This window comes from Heliangelus exortis, chromosome 7 (genome assembly GCF_036169615.1).
Source record: "Heliangelus exortis chromosome 7, bHelExo1.hap1, whole genome shotgun sequence".
In the NCBI taxonomy this organism is placed as follows: Eukaryota; Metazoa; Chordata; class Aves; order Apodiformes; family Trochilidae; genus Heliangelus; species Heliangelus exortis.
Window position 1 is genome coordinate 8255555 of NC_092428.1, and position 16290 is coordinate 8271844.

The following is a 16290-nucleotide window of genomic DNA, read 5'->3' on the forward strand; positions in this document are numbered from 1 at the left end:
ACATTTTATATAAGCAGACAGAAGTCAGTCGATTCGTACAACCCAACAGCCTTGACCTTTGCCGTTTCTGTTTCGCAGCTTCTCCAAAACCCTCATCCTGTGCCTGGTGCTTATCACCTGATGCTCCAGTCCCAGGAGAATAGAGTAAGTTTATCCACTTCCCTGTCTCGGTCTCTCTCGGGAACACAATGCGTAAACCCAGAGAGGAGCGGGCCTGAGGAGGTCCCTTTAGGCAGTGAATCTTCTACTTGAGAAGGAATGTAAAAATCGATTCCAGGGCAAGGGGGATTGGGAGCAGGAGCGTCAGCATCCGGGGGTGCTGGTCCCCGTGCGCTCCCCCAGGGGTGCATTCCCCAGCGCCGTTTGAGGCCCCTTAGCTCTATAAATGCCATTTGCATCAGCATAGGATGTAACAAGAGCCGTAAATCACTGAGCGCGGAGTGAACACCTCCAGGGGCAGACACGGCGGAGCCGAGTGTCCGCGAGCTATGGCGATGTGTGAACGGTATCTTTTGTTGGGGGATGGACTGATGGCAATTAGATGATACTTATCTGGCCCTTTGATGTGTATTTACACAACCAACGTTTTCCTCCGAGACTTGAGGTATAAAGCAGAAGCCGTGCTCCCTAACACTCTCCTTCCCGGCATCTCTGAAACCAGACAGGATGACCAAGGCACCTTTCTCCGTGGAGTGGCTGTCCCAAAGCAGCCAGGCTCTCAAGAGCCCTACCGGAGGCTCCCCGCACCGACCATCCTCCAAAGGCCACCAGCCCCTCTCCAGCCCCGGACTGAGCGAATGGACCAAGGAGAAGTCCTCCGACCCGCGGGTCGGGAGAGGTGGCAGGAGCAAGGAGCGCTTGGAGCCCCCCTCCGCTGCAGGTAACCGCGGTCTCCGAGGCCGTCGGGACATCCCGGTGCTCCCGGGAGGGGGAGAGTGAACGGGCCGTGTCGGGTCGGTCCCGATAGGGACCAACTGCAGTGGCTGCCCGGATGAGAAGGAGGCAGGCGGGCACCCCCATGATTCATTCCCGCGCCTGACTAACCTGACTGACCTATTTCTCCCTCTCCCCTGTCCCCAGGAGCAGGCGGGCGGCCGTGGGGAGATGAGCAGCTGCCGCCGGAGGCGGGTCCCGAGTGCTCGGGCCCTGAGGAGGCCGCAGGCAGGGGCGGGCGGCGGTTGCGCACGGCGTTCAGCGCCGAGCAGCTCAGTACCCTGGAGAGCTCCTTCCAACGGCAGCGGTACCTGGGGGCCGCTGAGCGCCGCAAGCTGGCGGGAAGGATGCGGCTCTCTGAAGTGCAGGTGAGCGCGGCGGGGGAGACATGGGGGTGCGCATGGGCCGTGGCTGGGGTCATAGCTTGGACGCGGGCCAAAGCATGAGCTGGGTACCGGTTTGAGTTCATCTCTTCTCATTCCTCTCCTCCCAGATCAAGACCTGGTTTCAGAACCGCCGGATGAAGCTCAAGCGGCAGCTGCAAGAGCTGAGGACGGAGCCTTTCTGCAGCCCTCCTCTCCCTTGCGGACCTCAGAGCACCGTTGTGCCCTTGCCGCTCACATACGTGGCCCGGCCACGACCTCTGCCCCCGCAAGGGGCTGTCTCTGGAGGATTCACCTTGGCGACGCTGCCGGCACCCACTCTGGACTTTAGCAGCTCCTGCAGAGCACAGCCTGTGGGCTTTTGGGCAGCACCCTACTTTGTAGGGTACAGGGATCCCAGAGGTTTCTTGCTGGGTGTATGACCCCTCGTAATATGGACTATGACTGAGAAGGATTTGCACTACTGATAGCTGTCTGGGCTGACCTTGTCTGAAACTGCCTGGTGGAGTTAAGGCACAGCACTGAGCAAAATATTTTACAGATACACCGAACAACCTGGGTCTTGGATTTCAGATCCCTGCATTTATAGGCAACTGTGTAAAATAGAAGCACAGTGGGAAAAGTACTATTATAAATGGAATCTTTCAGTAAACCCAAGTGCTTTCCAACTTTCCTGTGAGTTCATTCCACAGAGAGTGATTATAGAAAAGAAATGCGACATTCCAAAGCTGTTTTTCCCTAAATGACAGTAATGTTTGTAAACCGTTCTGCTACGCTTTTTTTTTTTTTTTTTAATTTGGATGATACTCTCAAAAACTTAAAATTAAAAAATTTCAGGGTCGAAAAGGGGTGCTGAGGAATTATTCTGGACTGATGTAAGTTGTCATAAATCTTTCAAATCCAATTGTTAATTAACATGAGCAATAAAAATTTCCATTTTTTTAGAGTTCATCTTTGGGGTTATTAGAAGACCTCTGACACACTTGTCTTCTGGTTTCATATAATTAATGGTCTGAAGTTTCTCTGTCACTCGTGTCAGTCATCCTAGAACACACCTTTTTTCTATACACTTAAAAAAAAAAAAAAAGCATCATTATGACTGCTGAAGGCTTTGGCCTTGATTTTCTGAGTGGCTGTCACATTTGGAACTGCTTAATTATTTCTTAATCCTTGTTGCATTTTTCTAGCCTTAGCATTTTGATTGCAATTGCACAATTAATGTGTTTCTAATACAAGGTTTTCAGAAAACTAATAAGGGCTCAGGTGCTACCAGTCTTGCTGACATTCTCTTTAGGAATATGATGCAGTTTGGGATTAGGGAAATTTCCCATTGAATGGAGGTTTACTTCTCAAAGTCAGGTATTACTAAACAGTCATATTGATTTGAAGAAAGAAAATCAACCTTCAGTTTCTCTGACCCTTTCAAATGTCATTGGGGAACTAGTGTGTTTCCAGAAAGAGCTCTGCAATGGTGCATATATTTTCTATGCTCTAAAGCCCTGACACTTTAAAATAACAAAAGTCAAGGTCTATAAATCTGTAGTTTACCTGGGGACAAAAAAATAATTTACTCATGAGACTCGACTTGACTGTTCCATTTTCAAGGGGATAGTGGTAGAAGGGTTAGGTGATCGTCTGATCATCTTGTATGTTCACTGAGGACCACATGTCTCCTCAAAATGCCTTTCTCACCGTGTACAAAAGGAACAGTGACAGACTTTTGTGCTGTTAGGTGCCAGAGCCGGAGGTATCGGAGGGATTAGAACCTTCCAAGGGGACCGACTGGGCCCAGGACTTCCCACAGTGCTGCGTATGCCCCCCAAACCCGGACCAAATGGGGAAGAAGGGGGGTGAGGGGAAGGGCACCACCGCAGCTGGCCCGGCTGAAGTGAGAGAGAGATGAAAGGTTTCAGGATGAGAGGGAGAACAAAATGGTCCCACTCGTGGAGAGGAGCAGCTCCCACGGGAACAAGGCTTGTGCCAGAAGAGAGACCCTCCTGGGAGAGGGAGTGGGGGCCTCTGTCCCAGGGCAAGCGTTGTTGCCATGAAACGGTTGCCAATGTGTTGTTGCCAATGGACGGCTGAGAGAACATCAAGGGAAAGGCAGAACCACACCTTATCTGTGTCTCCCAGTGTTCCCAGTAAGCTGTCTCTCGGGGGCAGCTCTAGCTTAGCCCTACCGGGGATGTCTACTGCTCACCTCCTCTATCTAGTAACCCGGAGCCGGCGCCGCAACAGCACCGAGTTCCCTCAGCTGCCGGGCCGGGAGACAGGAGGGCAGCACAGAGCCGGCTTGACCCTGCACTTGTCCCCACCCGAAGAAGGCTCGGCTGGGGGCCCTCGGTGCTCGGAGGGGCGGGCGGACCTGTTCCCGTTCCGTGCAAAGGTTTAAAGCAAGCCAGAGGCAATTGGTTGCTGCCGGGATAATATGTAATGTTGCAATCCTCGCCCGCGGGGGCTGTGAGGACCATACTGCCACAGAGCTGCGGGGACGAGCACCACCGGCCATGGGGCAGTCATCGAAATGAAAGTTTTGCTCTGTGGTTTTGCTAAGGCAGGCGGGTTCCGTGCCATGTACGCGGGCTGCTGAGAGGAGATAGAGGGGTGTCCTGTCTTCGGGGGTGTGAGCTGCAGAACAGTGGGGAGAAGGAGAAGAGGAATTCTGTTTGAAAAGATGCTAGTGAGCACTTAACATGATGATTCCTTGGCAACATGTATCCTAAGGAAGCACATGAAGTGTCTTGCCAGTGTCTTGGCAGCGCTAGCTTGCAAGTACTGTCCCTGTTCCCTGACAATTGCTCAAATGAACACGAGAGATGATGCTGCCTTGATTAGGTCCCTGACGGTAGCTGATTCCTCCCAATATCGACATCATAATTCCTCTTTTGTCTTAAAAAATCTGTTTTCTCTAGAAGGTAACTACTACATTCCAGTGAGCTAGAAAACTATGTGAAATAATTGCATTTTCGCTATAGCAGACGAATTTTGTTATTAAAATGTGGCTGCAAGTTTTTCCTTTGATCTATGAGAAAGAAATCCCTTCACATTTTATTCCTGGCCGTTTGAATGTCTCATCCTGTGTGTTATACTCCGGCAGCAGTAAAGGTGCATTAGAGCCAGAGCAGGCCCACTGCCCACTGGCAGCTCCTCACCGGAGAGCAAAGCGTCCTTGCTCTGGCACCGCACCCACCGCACGCACCAGGGAGGCGTCGGCCGCTTCTCTGATCAGCAGCCCTGCAGATAACCTGACGGGCTCTCCCTCAGCGCTGCTGACAGCCTCCTTCGTTTCTAGTACACCCCTTTGTGTGTTTAGAAGCATCACAAAAAACATCAGTGCCTGAAAGCTCTCCGGCAAGGCGAAGCACTGTCTGCAAGTCATCTACAAATGGCAACGCTGAGCCGATTAGCTGGGGAGGAGCAGTTTAATGCTTATGGGGTGAAACTGTTGAGGTTCCCGAGGAAGAAGCTGTATAACCTGGAAACCCGGCTCCCTGGGGAGGAAACGGAGGAAAATTGCCAGAGAACTAACTTCAAAGCCTTTCTCCCCTGCAGTGTGTGCACGGAGGGGGTGAAACATGATTGAATTAACACAGCGGTAATGGCAGGGAGCGGTCTGCACCCTGCGCTCGTTAGCGCCTGCCCCAATTTGGCGAGAGCAACCAACAGGGGACTGGGAATAGGGTTGGGGTATTCCCCCCCTCCATCTCCCAGACACCGTGGAGCCACTCCAGGGACCTCCTTTACAAACCAGGTGAAGTTATGCGGCGTTGTGTGCTAATCGAGAGAGATCTCGCACTGGAAGGCCATTATATCTAATTGCTGCCCATTATCTCGTTCTTTGGTACGCAATTAGATGACAATTAACTTAATAAATCCCACCGAGGCGGGGACAGGAAGGAAGAAAGAGGAGAGACCTCTTCGTCTCTATTTTTTTTCTTTTTTGTTTTAATTTTCTTTTTTTTTTTTTAAGGTGCAGACTTTATTACTTTTCCTGTATAACAGCCTGTGAAACCACTGGGTCTCGACCTAATGTTATCTTGTAATGGCATTTAGTAGGGAGGTATTCCCGGGAGCTCTTTGGTATTCAGGTAGGTTAAGTGCTTTAATTCTTGTTTTCGTGCTTAGTTATTCTGCCTGGACAATTCTGAACAACTGTGGAGGTGTCAGAAGTCCTCAGGCAACGTGGTAATGGCGTGCATGGGAATTCAAGTACCTTTTTGAGGTAACTTGTATTTATCTAGGCGTTTTGTCCGTTAGTTGTGCAAAGAACTGAATGAAACTTCCATAAGAAATCGTGTTTAATGCAAAGAGCGTGTTTGCTCCCACAGCTGCTGAATAGGAATATTTGGGTTTGTAGCCTGTGAGGTGGGAGGGAAGAGGGTACAGCATTGCCGAGGGAATCAGTAGCATTTGTTATTTATGGTGTGTTAGCCCGCATTGTTCCCGTGGGCAAAGGAGCGACCGGGTGATGGCCCTGTTAGTGTTCACGGGTACTTCAAACAGAAAAGCGTTCATTCCGGAACAATCGATCTTGTTGGTGCCTAATTGACTATCTAATAGCACCTATCAGGACATCAAAAGGGACGCTGAATAACCTAGTTAGCATTTGCAAAGGGGAGCAGTGGAGGATACAAACAGTGATCAGCTCTCCCCCCAGCCGCGGGCTGGCAGCCGCCCTGGCCAGCCTGGGCCATGCTGCTAGACGGATCCTCGGCTTTTCTATGGCCTAAGATGGAGAAGAGCAAAATACTGTCTTGCCTGCGCTTCCAGCAATGTTAACCCCGTTTCCCCTCGTAAGTCAGATTGCTTACGTCTGACAGGCTGCCACAGACCCTCTCGTAAAGAAAAATGCTGCCTGGTTTGTGGAGCTGAACGTAGAGAGTGGTTGGGTTTGTTGTGTGTCGTCCCCTGCTCCTGGGGAAGTGGAGTGGCATTGCATTTGTTCTTGCTGCGTCCTTCATTATACTCACTTCTCCACTTTTTGCCAGTAAGACTTCGAAATACAGATATTTCTAAGTTTGTTTTTTGTGGGTGGTTTTGGGGTTTTTTGTTGTTGTTTCTTTGGGTTTTGTTTGTTTGGGTTTTTGGTTTTTTTTTTGCAGGAAGATAAATGAGATCTGCCTACGATGGAGCCACGAATTCTGTAGCCCATAAGATCCCAGGTCCAGTGACCTAGTACATCAGCTCTCAACCCATGAAAAATGCAATGACAAGTTGCTCAGTATACCCTTTTTTTCATGGACTGCTAACAAACATGGCTAGTCAAAGGAATGTTTTGATCTAGATATTTTCCCAGTTATACTAGAAAGTTTTACTTTAAAAATATTATTCCCCTATTTTCCGATTTGTGGCTGTTTTTTTCTTATGCTGTCCCACAAAAACAGGTGGGATGGTATGCTAAAGGACTTGGTACACCAGCTTCTTGGGAAGTATAAGTACTTCAGCCTCTGGTAATGGGTGCAGGAAATGCTGCAGCCTAGAAAGTGGGTTGAAATTTTCTCCCAACAATACCTTACATGTATATCAAGCTGCTGCAGTCCTGATAGTTTTAATGGACTTATGCTTTGTGTATGTGCACAATACCACAAAAGAAATATTCCCGTTGTGTACCAATGAGCTAAATCTATAATTTCCCCCTAAAAGTCTTGTGGAGTTCATATGAAGAGGGGGAGAGGGGGAGGGAGGAGGGAGGGAAATAGTGATAGAAATGAAGCAGACAAAATTTACCACCACTCAATTCAAGCACCATATTTTTGAAAGGTGAGCCTCTGTCCACCCAGGGTCATCAAAGTTTTCAAGTTTCTCAAGCTACCACCTCTTTTGATGGGTGCTACAACAGCCATGTAACACCTCCCACCCCTTCCCCATCTGTTCTAGGGTTTTGTGGTCCACAGATGCAGCTACGTCCATCTGGAGAGGTATAAACATCTTATTCAACTGACAATTCATATTGGATTCTAATTTTATTTATTTACTTTATTTATAAATACTTTATTTACTTTATAATTACTTTGTTTACTTATAAAGGGGAAAAAAACTGTTTTTCATTGACATTCAGCAGAACAGTGGGATAGAGCAGCTGCTTCCCTCCTTTGCCAGTCAAAGGGCAGGGGAAATTGCATCAGTGATTCCATGCTACTAACAGTTTTGCTCTGTCAGACACGTACTGTGTAAATGCAAGTGCACACACTGGTCAGTTTGGGCACAGCATTGAATGATCATCTCATTTTAATTTTGGTTTAATTTTGGCACTAGGGATGAAGGGTGTGACAGTGTGCCTGGGCAGGGGGACTGCAGGGCACGGGGGACCCAGGGCTGCCTGGCTTGTCATAGGTTTCATTTGCTGGTGGGAAGTCCACCCTGGGGGAGCACACTACTTGCTGGAACTTTTGAATCCCAATGTTTTTCAGCTACTACATCCACACTTGTTTTTGGCAAGGCAGTCAGGTTCTGAAGATTGTATGCAATGCATTACAGGGAGCAGCTTACTCTGGATGAATTCATCATAGAATCATACAATGGTTTGGGTTGGAAGGGACCTTAGAGATAATCAAGATCCAATCCCCTGCATGGGCAGGGACACTTCCCATGAGACCAGGTTGCACAAGGCTTCATCCAACCTGGCCTTAAACACTTCCAGGGAAAGTACATCACTGAACTCCCTAGGCAACCTTTTCCACTGTCTTACTACCTCTACAGTGAAGATTTTTTTTTTTTCCCCTGAGGAAATTTTACATAGTGGAACCTGAGCTCTCTGTATGGATTTTTTTCACAGATGGAGTTATTCAGAAATAAGATGGAGGTAATGTGTATGGTGGTGCATTTGCTCCAAAAGAGGAACCATACACAAGTAGATATTTCAGGAATAGCTGTTAAATCCAGAAGTTCTTAAAATTTATGTGCAAACATTTAGCTCTTTGGGGAAGTAGTGAGTTATCCATCCCTGTTGGAAATGCTGTTATGTTTAAACATTCCCTTTTTATGGTGCTTTTGGTTGGGTCAGTGGCATTTGCAGATGTGCATTTCTAACCCAGGAAGGAAGTCTGGTCTACAGCTCAGTGTAGTATGTATCCAGTATCTTGGGCATTTGTTCTGACTTGTGCATATCAACTAAAATTTCCATCTTCTGCCAGGGGTAATTGAATCTCCAAAAGGAACAAGCAGGTCTCTTTATCAGGGCTGCACCAGTGTGAGTGTAGCCTTCGCCATTCCTGTCCTTAAGAGCTGATGTTGCAAGTAAAGCTTCAGGAAGAATCCAGCTCCTGGGCTCTGTGGTGTGGTAAGGTGTTTGCATTGCTCTAGTGCCTGGGCTTTATTGCTTCCCAGGGACCAGAGCTGGGACAAGCTGGAGGGGGGGCTGATAGCCAATTGTCAGTTCCAGTGGTCACTGACCACATGAAACAAGGGAAATGGGTACCACAATATATGCTTTTCTCCCCTGATCTATTATAGATTGTGACCTTTTCAGGGGAGTTGGTTCAGTTGGGGTGTTTTTTTTTCAAATTGTAAATTTTTTTTCCAAGAGAAATCACCCTCATATGTACTCTTATGTATGGGAACCAAGGTTACTGCTCTGTTCTTAGAAAGAAAGTCTCCCCACCCCTCTATTAGTCCCAGGTTCATGGTGTTGACTTTTTCCAGTTGTGCAGGAACCCTGAGGTCAGTGGAACCTGGGGTCCTGTCAGTGCTTTTACACAGTTACAGGGATGGTGACCCCTTCTCCTGGTCTTTAGTGAAGCATCGAGGATTAGACTATATGCTATCTGAGCATCACTACTGCCAGTGGTGTCATGGTTGCTGCTTTCTTTTCCTCTGAGATAGTCAAATGCTGTGTAAGATAGAGAACAGAGTCCAGAGAAGGACTGAGCTGCTGGAGTGCACCTTTTCCAGCCAAGCTTTCCTAGTGGTGTTTCTTGGTGTCCTCTCTGAGTTACAAGGCCATCGTCCTTCTCTGTAAGTGACGTGTGGATTTCGGATAGTTTGAAGTTGATGAGGTGCAAGCTTTGCTTCTCACTTAGTGCTTTGATTGTTGAATTCTTGGGAAGGCCGGTTGGTTTTCTGGTTAGACAGACGGTGGCAAGTTCAAGCTGAGAGGACCCGCGGTCTTGCTAACCCCAGAAACTGGCCGTGGCCCCCGGGGGTGAGGGCTCAGCCTCGAAGATAGGGACTTCTTGCTGGCAGCCCGCTACGGCTTTTCCCAGGAAAGCTGGTGTCCACAGCTCTCCCCGAGGTGAGGTGCCCGGCGTGGCTGTCAGACACTGACAATGTTATGTTGCACCACCACGCCTCCTTTCTGGTTTCGGATCGCGGTGTGGGACCCCACAGCTGAAAAGAGAGTGGGAAAAATCGCGCTGTTATCTGCACCGTCGGTATCTTTAAAAAACCCTGTGTTGAGCTGGGCCTGCCCGTGCCCTGCCCTCCGGGGCAGAGGGGTAACTTTGCACTTCAAGGGGGTTCCCCCGACCCCGCAGACACGCTGGAGCCAGGGGCTGTAGACATTTGCCAGACGTTGCATTTCCTCCTCGATGGCAGCTGTTATCTCTGCTCGATTCCCACTTTGATGTGGGTTCACACCTGCAAACTCGTCCTTCGGGGACCGGAGCTCTCATATAAGATCGGGCCGAGCCCGGCATTCCCGAGCCCCTCTCCGCCATGAATCAGGCCGAACTGCCTTCAGCAGAGACCAAGCCGCAAGGGGTCAGACCCCATATTTGCTGCGCGCCACCTCCCCGTGCCCCTACTTCTCTCGGCAGCACCCCACTCCTGGTTAGAGCCGAACCCCGACGGGGGGTCCCGCGGCCATGCCAGCACGCGGACAGCGAGCGCTGTGCGACAGAGCGGGACAGAGCCAGCCCCCGGGAGCCCGCTGATCCGTTTCCATCGGAGCCAGGTGGGTGAGGGAGCGACAGGGAGGGCTAAGAGGGTAGCGGGGGGGACAAACGCACGCGGGACTTCGACCCCTGTCACTGCAACGTCCCGGCAGGACAAGGGGAGGCGCAGGCATCGCTCCAGCTGTGTATAGCGATTTCACCGCCGCCCAATCTCTCCTTTGCAGCCCCCGACGGCGGCTGGCTGAGCGCCGACGAGTCCTCAGGCTACGAGAGCGAGAGCGCTGGCGGCGATCGCTCCACGGTAGCGGGCGGGACCCGCGGGCGGCAGCGGCGGGCGCGGACCGCCTTCACCTCAGAACAGGTCTGCCGGATGGAGAAGACATTCCAGCGCCAGAAGTACCTGGGTGCCTCTGAGCGGAGGAAGCTGGCAGCTGCCTTGCAGCTCTCAGAGATCCAGGTGAGTCCCGGAGGAAGCGGATTCTTGCCGCCTGCACTGGGTAGAGTACGCTAGGCGGTCTACGTAGGCCTTCCCGGAGCCAGACATCCGTAGCGGTCTTCAACTGGGGAAGGGTAGTGGGGTCCCTCGGGGACTGACAAGTTAACACTCGGGGAATTCTGGAGCATTTGCCATAGGGGAGGTATTAATATTCTTTTATTTCTTGGTTAGGTAAACTGCATGTGCAGTGATATGCGAAGAAATCACGAAGGTTATACGCAGTCTTAAAGACTCAAGATGAATAGTTTAAAATCGCTGAACACAGGCACTTTTCCACTCTACATCCCCCAAATTCTTTGCTATTTGTTAACTAGGGCGAAAGCATCAGTTCAAGTCTGTCAATATGCTCCATTCAGGTGGAGTAAATTGTCAAGAGCAACTGAGATAGAGTTATCCACAGTTCACACGTTTTTTAAAGCAAGGTCCCAGATGTTTCTTCTACCCCTCACCCTGTTCTTTTTGATACTCAGATCAAGACCTGGTTTCAGAACCGGAGGATGAAACTGAAGAGGCAAATACAGGACCAGCGCAGCCTTGTGTCTCCTGCTCCGCTCTACAGCTACCCCCTGGTGACACCACCAGCCCTGTTTCAGGAGGGGCTTCACTACCCCTTTGCTCCACATCACCAGAGACTCCTGCCTTTTACACCACTGCCTCCTGTGCAGTTCAGCTTCTCTTTTCCCAGATACAATTCATCTGAAAGCAACTACCACTTCATGGCAACCGAGCTGCAATACCACCACCATGTTCTTCCCCCTCCTTATTTCCATCCAGTTATTCCAAACAAAATGGACAAGCAATGCCACCCTGTATATGCATTATAGAGAGGTGGGGGGGGGGGGTGGAACGGGGCAGGTGGAGGGTAAAATTGTTGTCTGCTGTTATGTATATACTTTTTTTTGCCTAGAATCTCTTCTCTGATTGGGAAGATTATGTGTTTATAATTTTAAGCTAAATTTATATATGGAATAACTGATATTAAAATTTATTGAATGTTATGCCACTTATTAATTTTATATTTGATAATATAATACTTTTTAAAATATTGCTAGTCTATAATCTTCATCCAAAAGAGTGTAGACTGAAATTAATCTTTCCTTAAAAGCCTGCACTGAAAGGAACTAGAGGAAGAAAAGCAATAGCAGAAAATTATTTCTGCCGAATTTACTGGTTTATTAAGTTTATTCTGCTATAAGCATAAACTGATTTTTTTCATTGCACATCCACATCCCCGGTTTTTATATATATCCATAAAAATCTGAACAAAGTTGGAATTATGTTTGCCAGCTCTATAAAGGTTGCAGTGTAAATGACCACAGTCATCTTCACTCAGGTTTTGGTCAATGGGGAAGGCTTTAGATTTTTTAATACACCTCACCTTACACTCATGAGGAGGTATATTCTGTATATTGGTTGGGAGCCTGGGCATTACCAGTTGTGCTGCACTGTGCCTTTGACCTAAGTGCATTCTCCAGGAGGAAGGATTAAGTGCTGGTGAGTTTATCTTCTGAATATTAATGAATTTATTGGCTTGCATTTCCAGTCCCATATTCCACCTGAAAGAATCAGTTGGGTTAGTAACAAAAGTTAACTGTGTCTTTAAAGAGGAATTAAATAATTCAAACCTCCAGTATAGAATATTAAAGTTTTACAATTAACAAAACAAATGCTTGGTAAAAAATATAGAAGCATGATTGTGTTCGATTCATAGACATATAATCTAAATGGGATTTTAATCTGTAAATTTGGCCCTTAGTTCACCATTAAATTACCATAATTCCAAAAGCACTTATATATATTTTTAATATATTGCACTTTTAGAAGAAATGTTTAAAGGAAGTAGATCAAAAATTTGCTCTAGCAATCATGAATTTTTTTTTGTTTAATTTATCCTGGTATCAGTTTTCACTTTTCTCAAAGATTTAGGTTAATACTTGTATCTTGATCTTTCAGATTTAAAACTTTAATTTTCCTGAAAGATCTTCTAAATGCATTAGAAAATCGGTTGGTTGTTGCATAGTAGTCTGAATTTTCTCTCCATTTTCCAGTCCAATGAGCCATTAAGAGGTTCTGTTTACTAGCCTCAGGGCTTCTCAGTTGTGAAAGGAAGAGTTAGAAGGGGAAAAGGGAATCATGCTGTTCCAAACCAGATGCAATCTTAATTACAAGAGGATCCAGGTTGACATATTGGAAGCAAACTAGCTAAGTTAGGTGTGGAATACCAGGCTGACTGTTCATTAACAACAGTGCTGCACATTTCTTGCCGTTGTATAGTCTGTGTTCTAAGTGACAGAGAAATGCAGTTTGTTCCTTCAGCTGCCTAACTTCACCCTCAGAAGGGTGCTGTCCTGGGCCAGCACAGAGAAGATGAAATTTCTTCAAGTGTCTCCCACCCTGCCCCAGGGTAGGAAAGTTAGAGAGGCCTTAGAGCAGGTTCAGAGACAACCTCGCTATGGAATGGTATGCTCAGGGATTTATTTTTCTCCAGATATTATAACCAGACAGGAGATAAGGCTCAGGAGGCAGGAATCCGGATGGACATATGCCCCTTCCTCTATCTCATTATCTCCTTTGTCTACCATAGACCGATTTCAACTTTGGTCTCCTTAGCCCCACACAACAAACTGTTAATGGGATGGGAGAGAGGGGAAGAAGGGAAGGCATAGGACAAAGCTGTAATAGACACCATTTACTAACTTTTTTTTTTTTCCTTATGAGCAATCTACATTGAATGAATGGGGTTTTTGGTGAGGTTTTGCTTGTTGGTTTGCCTCTGTGTGTGTGGGTTTTCTTTTCCTGACAACTGTGTAGCGGTCCAATCCTCACCTGGCAAGCAGGCTAGGATGATGGAGGCAGAGAAAAAGCTGTAATCACACCTGCTAGGGTTGTTTTATGCTGATGTAAGATCTCTTTGTTTCTCATTATTTTCTAAAGTTCTAGCTCTGCCATTTTGAATAAAGCTTGCTTTGGGATTTTCAGGTATGGACACAAGTGTTCCTGATAATAGGGTTGCTACTTAAAATTAGTGAGGTTGCCAAGTTATAGCTAAAACTTTAAAAGTAAAAGGTGAAACATTTTCATTTTCAGTGTCCCAGGAGACATGAACTTCTGAACAACTCCTCCAGTGTTTCCTTTAGCAGATTTAAATTACAAGTATATTTGATATTTGCATGAAAATACACGCTTGCCAATTAATTCCTAAGACTCACCTCTTTTTATGGCATAAAGGGAGAATCTGGCTCAACAAAGAGGGCAGCCCACTTTGGAAACAGTGCACAATATACAGATAAAAGACCATACTGGACAACTCATTCAGTTTCACAGTTTGGAACAATTTTAATTTCAATGCATTTGCTGTAGTTTACAAATCTTTCCTTAAACACATGTAAGTAGAATGGTCAAAGTTTTAAACGCTCTTTGTCTATTACATAATATAATTACTATGTAAATGGAAGTATAAACAGTATTCCACTTTTCTGGTGGAGATCTACACATGATTACAGGCTGTTTACCTGAAACAAACTTTTGGATAGGAAAATTTATATAGAAGTTTCAGTACAGCGCAGTGAAGACTGCAGAAATAAAGGGAACTTTCAAGCCCTTCACTTCTACTCTCAGTATTACTTATCAAATACAGATTATTTTATCCTTTAATGTAAATCCCCCCCCAAATTTGTTAAAAAATAAAATTGAAACTAATTTAACAAAACAAATTAAATAATTACTTAGAGGTATTTGGCAGTTTTCATTCAGATTACAGGTAATATTTGTCATCTTTAAAAGGAAGGAAGATATGGCTGGAACATCAGTCCTTTATGGTCATCTGTTAGAGTCGTTGGAATTACAGAGGAGTAACAAGTTAATTCTGGGCTGGAAGGCATCAGTAAAGTTGAGCTAAGCAAAACTGGCTGAAGGGAGTGAGCTGGCACTGAAGGTAACAACAAAGCAGGGCTTGGCATAGCTGGGTGAAGGGACCCAGTAGAGGTAGCAGAGACACTGATGTCCACCCCAGGAGAATAGCTGGAGGTAGCAATATCTGGGCAACAGTGAGAGGGCAAAAATAAACCTGAGAATAGAGCTTCCACCCTAGCATCTTGAGTCTGACGTTTAAACTTCATGCGACGATTCTGAAACCAGGTTTTTATCTGAGGATAAGAAAAAAAAGAAAGGTTAAAAAACGACTCAGTAGACTTTTCCAGATGGTGATACTTCCCAATATAAGACTTATTATCAGAGTAATAGAATATATTAACAGTTATGAAATTTAGGGCTAGTAACATTTATCTATATTCAATGTAGAGCAACTGTCTTGGCATGAGGAGGAATTAAACCTTGACAGCTTCATGATGCATGGGAAACCAATTAATTACTCAGAGATCCGATTTGGATTAGTACTGAAAACCAGGACTGGAGCTATGTAGGACTAGCCTTGTTTGGAGATAAATCCTGCAATACTAGCAACGGTACACATATTAGCCTGGAAGTGCACGTTCCAGCGATTGTGCAAGCATTTTTACGTCCGACACCTTTTTACGTTTCACCTTTTAGATTTGTACTCTCCGTGTTCCATTTGCTCATAGTCTCCGATTCAACATGTCTAGCATGCTGTGATGCCGTGTAACAGACACCCGCGAAGGACAGCAGAGCCGTGCCGGCGGCAGCAGGGATGTTATTTTGCTCAGGCTCGCTCTCTGCCAGCAGGATGAGGCTGCCAGGCGGGCCTGCTGCACCTGCAGGAGCCGTCACTGTCATCGTCCCCCGATGACCACAAGGTGCCTGCCAACCCCAGTACGGGCGGGGGACCTTCCTCTACTGCCATTTCTAGGATGGTTGCGAGGGTCGAGGCGGGTCGGGGCCCGTCTCCCTCCTCAGGCGGAGGGCAGCGCTCACCTGGCTCTGGGTGAGGTTCAGGGCGGCGGCGAGGCGCCGCTTCTCGCTGGCGCCGATATAACGCTGCTCGCGGAAGCTCCGCTCTAGCTCCTGCAGCTGCGCGGCCGAGAACTTGGTGCGGGGCCGTCCGGGCACGGCACCTACGCTCTCCACTCCGTGCCCGGGGCTGTTGCGGTCCACGGCCTCCCTGTCCCGAGGGGCGGCTGAGGGGACAGCACGGAGGTGTCGGGGGGACGCGGGGGTTGGGGGGGCCGTTTCCTATTGCGCGGGCGCCGAGCCGCGCGGGAGGTGACGTAGGCAGAGGCCCCACGTGCGGCTCTTGGCCCCCGAAGGTTTCACGTGCGGCGGCCGTTAGGCTCGTGGTTGCCACCAACGGTCACGCCGCGCGATCCGTCCACGAGGAGAGAGGTGACTCACCGAGCTCCGCCGGAGCCTCCAGGCTGCCGGTGCCTACCGGCGGGGAGCGGGGCTGGCGGGCTGCGGCGACGGACTGGGTTCCGCTGCGGCTGCTCCGGGCCAGCCACTCCACTGAGAAGAGCCCCTTCTCCATCGCTGCCGGAGGTCCCCGCTCACTGAATCCGCTCGGCTTGAGGAGCAAACATTTAAAGCGTCTTCTACTACGTGGTTTGAAAAGACCTCAAAGCATCAAATGAGGCCGAGAACAAAGGACCCCATTGAGAGGCGCTTTAATCTCCCCTTTCAGGTGATTGTTACATCCGCCTAATCTCTGAGCGAGGTAGTTAGAAGAACTCAAGGC

At 47.9% G+C, this 16290-nt stretch overlaps 3 protein-coding genes and 1 long non-coding RNA gene across 4 annotated transcripts; 3 read left to right on the forward strand and 1 right to left on the reverse strand.

Moving 5' to 3' along the window:
- The first annotated feature begins 666 nt into the window (after window positions 1-666).
- LOC139798035 (homeobox protein pv.1-like) lies at window positions 667-2016 on the forward strand. The gene is made up of 3 exons (XM_071748157.1): window positions 667-880; window positions 1081-1301; window positions 1427-2016. Exons 1-3 carry the CDS (start codon window positions 667-669, stop codon window positions 1736-1738), a joined length of 747 nt encoding a protein of 248 aa, XP_071604258.1. The 3' UTR covers window positions 1739-2016.
- A 1375-nt stretch (window positions 2017-3391) lies between these two features.
- On the forward strand, window positions 3392-6650 carry LOC139798036 (uncharacterized). Its single transcript, XR_011726674.1, has 2 exons — window positions 3392-3457; window positions 6419-6650. It is a non-coding gene; the product is annotated as an uncharacterized lncRNA (long non-coding RNA).
- A 3318-nt stretch (window positions 6651-9968) lies between these two features.
- LOC139798089 (homeobox protein vent1-like) lies at window positions 9969-11467 on the forward strand. The gene is made up of 3 exons (XM_071748174.1): window positions 9969-10206; window positions 10372-10604; window positions 11114-11467. The coding sequence occupies exons 1-3, from the start codon at window positions 9969-9971 to the stop codon at window positions 11465-11467; spliced, it is 825 nt and encodes a 274-aa protein (XP_071604275.1).
- Window positions 11468-14233: 2766 nt separating this feature from the next.
- LOC139798090 (homeobox protein vex1-like) lies at window positions 14234-16083 on the reverse strand. The gene is made up of 3 exons (XM_071748175.1): window positions 15951-16083; window positions 15534-15781; window positions 14234-14788 (listed from the first exon to the last, which is right to left on the reverse strand). The coding sequence occupies exons 1-3, from the start codon at window positions 16081-16083 to the stop codon at window positions 14420-14422; spliced, it is 750 nt and encodes a 249-aa protein (XP_071604276.1). The 3' UTR covers window positions 14234-14419.
- Window positions 16084-16290: the final 207 nt, after the last annotated feature.

Bases quoted from the DNA above. Each gene is read 5' to 3' on its own strand.
- LOC139798035 (XM_071748157.1), top strand. From the start codon at position 667: ATGACCAAGGCACCTTTCTCCGTGGAGTGGCTGTCCCAAAGCAGCCAG. The intron at 881-1,080 runs GTAACCGCGGTC...CCCTGTCCCCAG, and splicing joins GGAGCCCCCCTCCGCTGCAG to GAGCAGGCGGGCGGCCGTGG. The intron at 1,302-1,426 runs GTGAGCGCGGCG...CTCTCCTCCCAG, and splicing joins TGCGGCTCTCTGAAGTGCAG to ATCAAGACCTGGTTTCAGAA.
- LOC139798089 (XM_071748174.1), top strand. From the start codon at position 9,969: ATGAATCAGGCCGAACTGCCTTCAGCAGAGACCAAGCCGCAAGGGGTC. The intron at 10,207-10,371 runs GTGGGTGAGGGA...TCTCCTTTGCAG, and splicing joins TCCGTTTCCATCGGAGCCAG to CCCCCGACGGCGGCTGGCTG. The intron at 10,605-11,113 runs GTGAGTCCCGGA...TTTGATACTCAG, and splicing joins TGCAGCTCTCAGAGATCCAG to ATCAAGACCTGGTTTCAGAA.
- LOC139798090 (XM_071748175.1), bottom strand. From the start codon at position 16,083: ATGGAGAAGGGGCTCTTCTCAGTGGAGTGGCTGGCCCGGAGCAGCCGC. The intron at 15,782-15,950 runs GTGAGTCACCTC...AGGAAACGGCCC, and splicing joins GGAGGCTCCGGCGGAGCTCG to CCCCAACCCCCGCGTCCCCC. The intron at 14,789-15,533 runs GTGAGCGCTGCC...TCTTATCCTCAG, and splicing joins TGAACCTCACCCAGAGCCAG to ATAAAAACCTGGTTTCAGAA.